This window comes from Lupinus angustifolius, unplaced genomic scaffold (assembly GCF_001865875.1).
Source record: "Lupinus angustifolius cultivar Tanjil unplaced genomic scaffold, LupAngTanjil_v1.0 Scaffold_125_12, whole genome shotgun sequence".
NCBI classification, from domain to species: domain Eukaryota; kingdom Viridiplantae; phylum Streptophyta; class Magnoliopsida; order Fabales; family Fabaceae; genus Lupinus; species Lupinus angustifolius.
This window is the reverse complement of record NW_017725129.1, coordinates 1-8,367: the sequence shown is the minus strand read 5'-3', so window position 1 is coordinate 8,367 and position 8,367 is coordinate 1. Positions and strand designations below refer to the sequence as shown.

The 8,367-nt window shown below is 34.3% G+C and overlaps 1 protein-coding gene across 5 annotated transcripts; it reads right to left on the bottom strand.

The window, feature by feature from the left end:
- Positions 1–3,081: 3,081 nt before the first annotated feature.
- Positions 3,082–7,735, bottom strand: LOC109339996. Of its 5 annotated transcripts, none has more exons than XM_019577549.1 (3): positions 7,541–7,734; positions 5,810–6,002; positions 3,082–4,538 (listed from the first exon to the last, which is right to left on the bottom strand). In XM_019577549.1, the coding sequence occupies exon 3, from the start codon at positions 4,520–4,522 to the stop codon at positions 3,386–3,388; it is 1,137 nt and encodes a 378-aa protein (XP_019433094.1). In that variant the 5' UTR covers positions 4,523–4,538; positions 5,810–6,002; positions 7,541–7,734; the 3' UTR covers positions 3,082–3,385. The 5 variants fall into 5 exon arrangements, with proteins under 5 accessions (XP_019433094.1, XP_019433095.1, XP_019433097.1 ...); XM_019577550.1 differs by lacking the exon at positions 7,541–7,734 and having other exon boundaries at positions 3,082–3,308; positions 3,369–4,538; positions 5,810–7,519; XM_019577552.1 differs by lacking the exon at positions 7,541–7,734 and having other exon boundaries at positions 3,082–4,158; positions 4,264–4,538; positions 5,810–7,518.
- Positions 7,736–8,367: the final 632 nt, after the last annotated feature.

Below are 8,367 nucleotides of genomic sequence, written 5' to 3'. Positions count from 1 at the left end.
TTCTTCACTATAATCGAAATAACGTTTTACAAACAATTCTTTCAATTACAACACTTAGACACTTTCTTGACAACTAAAGAACCTTATCCCTTGGTTTGACTCCCTTCCTACCGCCCAAGAAAACCTTTCTTGCGGTGTAGCCCCAGCCAAGAACCTATTCTTTCTATCAAGATCTCTAAGCTAATGAAGATACAACACAATCTCGTTGGTGGTAAGACACCTTGAGATTCCCAAAGTTACAACACTTTTTACAACAAAAACATAGAGTAATCTAAAGCAATTACAATGCTCAAATTAAACAATTAAGACCTTACTCTACAACTCTAACACAAGTCTCATATAACATGATAATGCATTAGTTAAAAAAAGATTTTACAGAATATGAAATCTTTCCAAAAACATCAAGAAATGCATGAACATATGAGATGAAATGATGAGAAATTAAACATGAAATGCCTCTCAATCCTAAAGCATAGAAATCTTTCTTTTCTAATCTCACAAATGCAATTTCATATAGATGCAACAATTAACACGAAATATGCTCTAACTCTCTTAAAATATAACATGCAAGTTATGGCTTGAGTTCTGAAAACGCAGTTTATAAAGAATCCATTAGCAGCCCAGTTAATCGATTAAATCCTTGGTTAATCGATTAACGTGTTACAAAATTGTAACTAATTCGGTTTTCTAAGTTTTCTGTTCCAACTGCTTTTCAAAAACTTATTTTAATCGATTAAAATACACCTTAATTGATTAACTGCATATTTCCAAGTGTATTTTTAAATTGCAAAACTCAAATACGTTATGCACTTAACTTATACATGTTCAACACAAAGTTTATGCCTAGGATGCACAAATAACATGTATATATGTGATGCATGAACATATTATGAATGATATATCTCAAAAATAAAATGATTTAATGTTTTATGCATATGAGACATGTATTGAGTTTACCTAAGCCTTAGACTCAACATAAACTTATTACTAGTCTAAGTCTAATACCAATCTTGAGACTTAAGCATGTTGATTTGTTGATGATCTTCAAGCTCTTATGAAACACAAGTTGTCCTCATCAAAATCAAAACACATAGTGAGCAAGCTTTCCAAAGTGCTCCTCTTGACATGCGCACTTTCAGCATCCAATCTGAATCGGGTGTCTCGGTCAAGCACACACGGTCACACACCAAGCTTGGCTAGACAACATCAGTCAGAATTACATGAGCACACATCAGACTTGGCTAGACAGTCTCGGTCAGAATTACACAGTCGTGCATCAGACTTGGCTAGACAGCCTTGGTCATAATTACACGGTCATGCATCAGGCCTGGTCCATCAGTCTCGGTCAAGATTACATTGTCATGCAAGCAGGATCATTGCATCAGGCATGGACAACACGGTCACGATGGGCACCTTGACCCATCTGACTTCACCAAAATGGCACGATGGTTTAGTGAGATTAATTCACATGGGCCTATCCATTTTTCTTCTAGGCTATATTATTTTACATTGTTTAATCATTGTTTATCTAATGATTAAATCATATTTAGTTAGGTAATTAGTAATAACTAACTTGATTTATGAGGTTGCTTATTGTTCAAGCAATCAGTTTTAGCCTTTGGTATATAAGGATGGTTGTTCTGGTTCTTCAAGATAATGAAATATAAAAGTTCTATTTCTTTCATAAAAGTAATAGGTCTATTTGTAATCATGTGCTTCTTTTTTAGATTTTTACTTGAAGTAAAACAATTTATTTTCCAAGATTACCAAATAGATAACATAGTCCTTTTATATTATATTCAAGTGGTTAATGTACTCCCTAACATTAGATATTGCTAGTGAATTAAGAGAGTACATGATATTATACATTAAGTGCCATAAGTCCATAACAATTTAGTTTCATGTTCAAGGATCAAATTTCAATAATTGGCAGAATTCGACTAAATTTTAGGAACAAAAGTAATCAATTTTTAAGATGAAATTGACCATTTCAATCAAATTTCAAGAATTAAATTAATATTATAAAAAAACAAAGTTACCAAATATAAAATTGGTGCAAAAGATCCTCCAAACATTCGATTTTGAAAATTAACATTTGTGAAAACCTCAGGAATTCCCATGTATTTTGAAGAAGTGCCAAAGTAGAAAAGAAATATAAGCTATGATATAAGCCAGCAAAACACACACACAAGTTCTATGTTAGGCATCCCGTTAGTATCAAAAACTAGTTCAATAACAAACAAAGTGTGTTGTAGTAATGTAAGACATTACTAGATTCTCATAAAGATCAAAAGTTTGATTCTTGTGAGCGGTACTTGTTGGAAGGAGCAATCACCCACCCAAAAGAGATTAGCTCTCCTTACTCATTGGATGAAGGAATATAATACATTTATCCATTGGTAGTACAAAAAAAATGACCAATTCAATAACTTGCCTACATCATCATTTCTACTTTTCTCCATTTTATTCTTTCCTTCTATCACTTTGAAAAAAATATGAACTCAATATTCTTAGGAAGCATCACGTCACAAGTATGAATGGTAAAATGAGCATTGCCCGCAGGCACGCTCGCATAGCGTGTATTTTTTTACGGGCAGAACATATAAAATTTGCTCATTTGCCCGTTTTGCCCGCCAAGCCTGCGGGCATTTCCTTTGGGTAATGCAGGCAGCCCACGAACATTACTTTAAGGAAAAATTGAGAAAATTTCAAATAAATTAGGATGTAATGCGAATTTTAATCCCTACAAAAATTGTAATTTAATATAATTTGTTAAACTTCATATAAAATATCAAAGTTTTTATTAATTCTTTATCTTCAGCTACTTTATTTAATTTTATTTTATTTATTATATGATTTTTTTAATTATTCAATAATGTCTGCGGACCACCCACAAGCCCGTTAGCCCATTTTAAAACAGGCAGGACATTGGATTTTATCCACTAAGTCAATGCAGGCATATCCACATCCACTTAAATTGTTGCAGGCATTTGCGGACGCGGGAAATACGGCCCCCCTTTTGCCATATCTACTCACAAGGATCACAAAATATTCACAAAGATACTATATGCCTATAAAGATCACAACAATTTAGGAGGGAGAAGGATTTAACAATATACATCACAGAATATAAGTTATACATAATGCAAATATAACTATGTCACTCGCCAAATCACCCTAAAGATTAGTGTTCCCAAGGCTAAATGTCATAACAATTTTACATTGAAGCTTGACAAAATAGAAAAAAATATGAAACTTTTGTTCAAGAGTGTGTACATGATTTATTCCGAACATGCTGCATCTGCACACTATAAGAGGTCCAAATTATCACGTTCTGCATGCTGTTCAAACAATGATAGTGAAGAAACCAAGTGATGGTTAACCCTCATGATTGATCTTCATTGGACCTTGTCCGGGACAAGCGTCGGCGCCTCCTTAGAACGGGAGAACCATCCTCACTGACACCAGCATTGTTATTATCACGAATACCGAACAAATTATCAGCTAAACGGCGGTGAGGGTCAAATGCAGGTCGGCGCTGCCTTCTCCATACATTTGAATTAGTTCTTGGTCTTGACCCCCGAACAATTTCAATGGTCCTATTACCATCAATCATCTGAAGCAAGATGGTGGTGGTTAACCATGCTGCATTAGCATTCCCCATGTTGCCTTCCCATTCATCTGAGAACCTACCAACGCTGTCTCCATTTTCAAGAACATAATCCCCAACCACCATGGCATCAGGTATGGCAGACTGAATAGCACTGACAATATCAGCATATTCTCTCTGGTGTTCAAAATGTTGCCAGTCTCTTTCTCTTACCGGATCAACATCAGAGGGGCGAGAAGTAGGGTGAACTCTCCTAGCATGCCTACGCAATTCCAAGTAATTACCAACAAATGAGCATGAATCCACAGAGCAACTTCTCTTCTTCATATTCAGATGATTTCTAGCCTCTTCAATCACCTCCCAGCCTTGTACTTGGCCTCTACATAGAGGACATTTCAAACTCAATTTCGACTCAGAAGAACTATCTACATCTAAATCCTCGAGCACAGCCCTGTCCTGCAAGGTCTCAGAATCAGCAGTTTCTAAAATGCCTTCATCATTTGGGTCTAAATCTCTAGTCGGATCTTGGGCATCACCCTCGGTTGATCCTTGTGGAAGTCCAACATATAGTAAAGTATTAATTTCATTTTGGTAGAGTTCATTAACATCATTCATGTCAGATTGCATATTAAGCCTAATATCAAAAGTATTACCAGAGTTGCTTGTGTTTACTAAATTGGGACTGTCCTTAGAATTGTCCCTCATTTTTTTAAACCGGTCCAAGCAATTTGAATGCCGATAACTTGTATCACAAATGTAAGATCTGCAGCCCTTCTCATGAGAGCTGCAATGGAGGAGAACAGCATTGTGTGGATGGTCCATGCAGATTGGACATGAAACTTCCTCCAATTCTTCATGAAAAACATGGATATCAGAGTCGCTGCATAATCTTCGCTTAACACCAGCCATCATCCACGTCCAATGTTAACTACTCAACATATGAACTCATTAGAAAATTATGCAACAAAAAAAAACTTTCGTTTTTCATAACTAGACAACAAGCACATAGTTTCTGACTAAAATAAAATACATGATCAACAATAGAAGAATTGTTTCTATATATATATTTGGTCTCAAGGAACAAAGCAAATAGTTAAGATCCTCAGATAGACCAAAAGGTCAAGAGTTCGATTCCTGGAAGAGAAACTTGTTGGGATGGACAACCACGCACCCCGAAAGGGATTAGTTCTTTACCCATAAAAGTGTGTGAGTGTCAGGATACCCTTGGTTATACCACAACACTTGGGACCAATAAATCTAGAACATCACACTTTTTTCTTCCTCATGTGTCCAAACTTACCTAACAAATCTTTATTTCATGACAATAAAGAAATCAATATAAGGGAAGACTAAGATGGACAGAAATAAACTGATCGGCTAAACAGACTGTCAACAACACAAAATTAACCACAAACTAAATCTTAGATTGCCACAACTGCATCGTTCGAATTCCAACCATTTAAACAAAAAGAGCTGCTATTTCTTTATAACTTATTTAATAGGCATTAATATAACTTCAACTAGGACCCAAAAACAGCACATCATTAGGATATCAAATCATTCAACTCCAATGGCATCTACAACATCAACGTACATGGTTATAATAACCTTTTCAGATTCTTCAAACTACAAGAACTATGCTGGAATGGTGACACCACATAACACTGAACCAAAACTAATTTTATTAGGTGTGACTATGGATATCAATCTTCAACTCTGCTGAAAGCACACTATGTATCTTTACCAAAACTTGAACATGGTAATAATGCAACATTTTAACTTTTAATGCAATGCTACATTGTGTTTGCTACTGTTAACCTTCTTTCTATTTCATTATGAAAATCCCTAAAGAAGATTGATCATTCAGTAAACATATTAAGAAGAAGACTTTATGGCACATGGAGATTATAAAATTGTGCTTCCTTATATATAAAAAAACTACAAAATGCAGCCTTAAAGAATAAATGAGCACCAAAAAATTATCGAAGGAGGAGAATATTAAAGGGGAGATCACAATCAAACATGAGAAAAATAAATAGTTCAAACAAAGATTCAGTGCCTCAGGAGCCTCATGCAATGGGCCACCGTTTTTAACGATGCAGTTAGGACAATGCAAAAGGCATTTAATAGAAACTAAAGGACACAGAAGGCATGAGTATAAAAATATGTATACTTTTTGCGTATAAAGTATAAACTTACCAAGACAATAAGATCTAGCTATATTCCCTACCAGAGGCTTCTGTCCTGAGTGTCAGTTTGTAATTACAGAACCTTCACTTTATGCAATGCTCCAAAGTACCTTCTAACATGAATCAATGTATGCTACAATCTTGATGAAATATATAATTAACGAACACTTCTGTACAACAGAATCACCAACAAGCCCCAAAATCTGCAGGTATACCACCAAGAGGGGAAGAAAAAACTACATTAAGAAACACAACATCTCAATGGATTAAATTTGAAACAGTAAGAAATAGAACCATAGAAAACATAAATGACGACATTACAATCAAACTGATTCGTTGTCTCAACTCCCAACACTACAAATTGGCTAAGCCGATATTTGCAGAGTTACTATCCCAGACCACAACATAGATGGGTTCTATGATCTAGGATTGTCATTGGATCCCATTTATTTTGTTTTACAACTAGGAATATCATAAAAAGCAGTAGCTCTCTGTAATAGACTAATAGCGTAATTCAAACTATAAGAGGGTTAGAATGGAATTGACACTCGTAAAAAGCAACTCATCATTCAACATAGTTCTATCATCTATGGACATTATAAAATGGAACAGATTGAAAAATGAGATCTTCTCTAGTTATCTGAGTAAATATATAAAAAAGATAATCTATAAGAAACACAAAGACTTCAATGCATTATTGCTCCAAAAGTGGTTGTTGAGATATCAAAGGACTCGACTTATCTCCCTGTTCATTTGAGCTGGTGTTGTTGCTTGGGGACATAAAGTTTAAAGAAATTGTTCAGGCATTACCAGGGTAGGTTTATCGGTTTGCATGGTAACTTACGGCAACGATGATAACCACAAAAGGTAGGGTTAGTAGGGTAGGCAGGATTTCTACCTATCTAGTACAACCAAAATGTTGGTTCATAGAAGTTCATACAAATGTCCACATTACCATATTGACGATACCAGTGCTAAATACCCATCACTCTTTAAAGCAGCAAAATATTAAGTACTATTAGGGTTCTATATCCATCAAATGGAGATGGATCACAACTTCGAATATCTAGTTCAATGTCTATGGTCACATTTCAAATTATCATCTAGAAACTAGAAACCAACCCACATATGATTGTTATCTAAGTATCAGAAATAGAAACATTAACAAATAACAAAATCACATGTAGCAGTATCAACATCAACCTGAGAACTGCTTGTTCTGAAAGTCCTCGAGATTCAAGGCTCGAGATCAAACAGGAGATCATTCAGTTTCCCAAACAAGACAAGTACTACTCAAATTTATATAGATAACCATGCAGAGTAAATATCAGTTTTCCTACAAGAAACTTCAGATTAAATAATAATGATGGCAACTGGGAAGGGAAGAACACCCAAAATTATTCACCTTCCAGTCCAATCACCAAACAAACACAAAAGTTTGAACCAAATCACCATGCCAATTCATAGATAGCACCAACTCAAGATCAGCATCAAATCAATTCAAAACAAACCCTAAACCTAACCCCCAACCCAAATAAAATCCACCACGTCAACAAAAATTTCATCACAAAAAAAAATCCCTTTTTTTCTGGGGAACATAAAAGCATAAACCAATTAGGATCCAAACAAAGCACCCCAATTGAAGGCAAGAATGCAAGATCAAACTCAATTAGAAATCCAAAAGGATAAATAAAAAAACCAATAAAAATAAAATCTTTAACAACTAAAAGTGGAAATTTACAACAAAAAAGGTCCAATTTTTCTTCTTCTTCTGGGGTTAGTCTCTGCAAGAGATTGCTTATGAAAATTCCAAGAGATAAACAAAAGAAACTAAAAACAATATAACTTTTAAAAAAGATAACTTTATTTAAATAGGATATGAGTAGAAGGATCATGATTTATAGGTCCAAATACAATGGATTAATTGTTTGTTTAACCGGATAACCGTACATACTACGTAATTGGGTGATTTCCCCCTTTAATTTCCTCAATTGGATAATTCTTAATTACCTTTTTACATATAAAAACAACATACTATTATTTATCTTAACAAACCCTCTATACCTCGTTTTTGTAATTAGAATAATTTCAGAAATTTAGTATTCATAAAAATTAGGTGTTTAATGAGAAGAATTTTCCTCAACAAGAAGATATTATTGGTATAAATTTGTTTAGATGATTATTCGCGATGAAAATGAGCATGGGTAGTAGCTATCCATTACTCATTCTAGACACAAAATTCAATGTGCCAATGATTATGATTGGTTGAAAAAATGTATTTAAAATAAAATTTTAATAATTAATTATTTTTCTAACCAATTACTAGCAGCGACACATGGAATAGTATATTGTTTTGGGGCAGCAGCTGTCTACCCCACATTTGATGTCTCACTCTTGTGTCATGAGATATATTTGGGCAGAAACAACAAATGTGTTTCCATACTTTTACCGATAGCCACTTACGAGTATTTTATGAGTACTTATGAATATATGATAGATGCTTTAAAAATTTAAAAAAATTATTATACGAGGGGTTACTTTTTTTTTTTTTTTGGTTATTTTGTATGT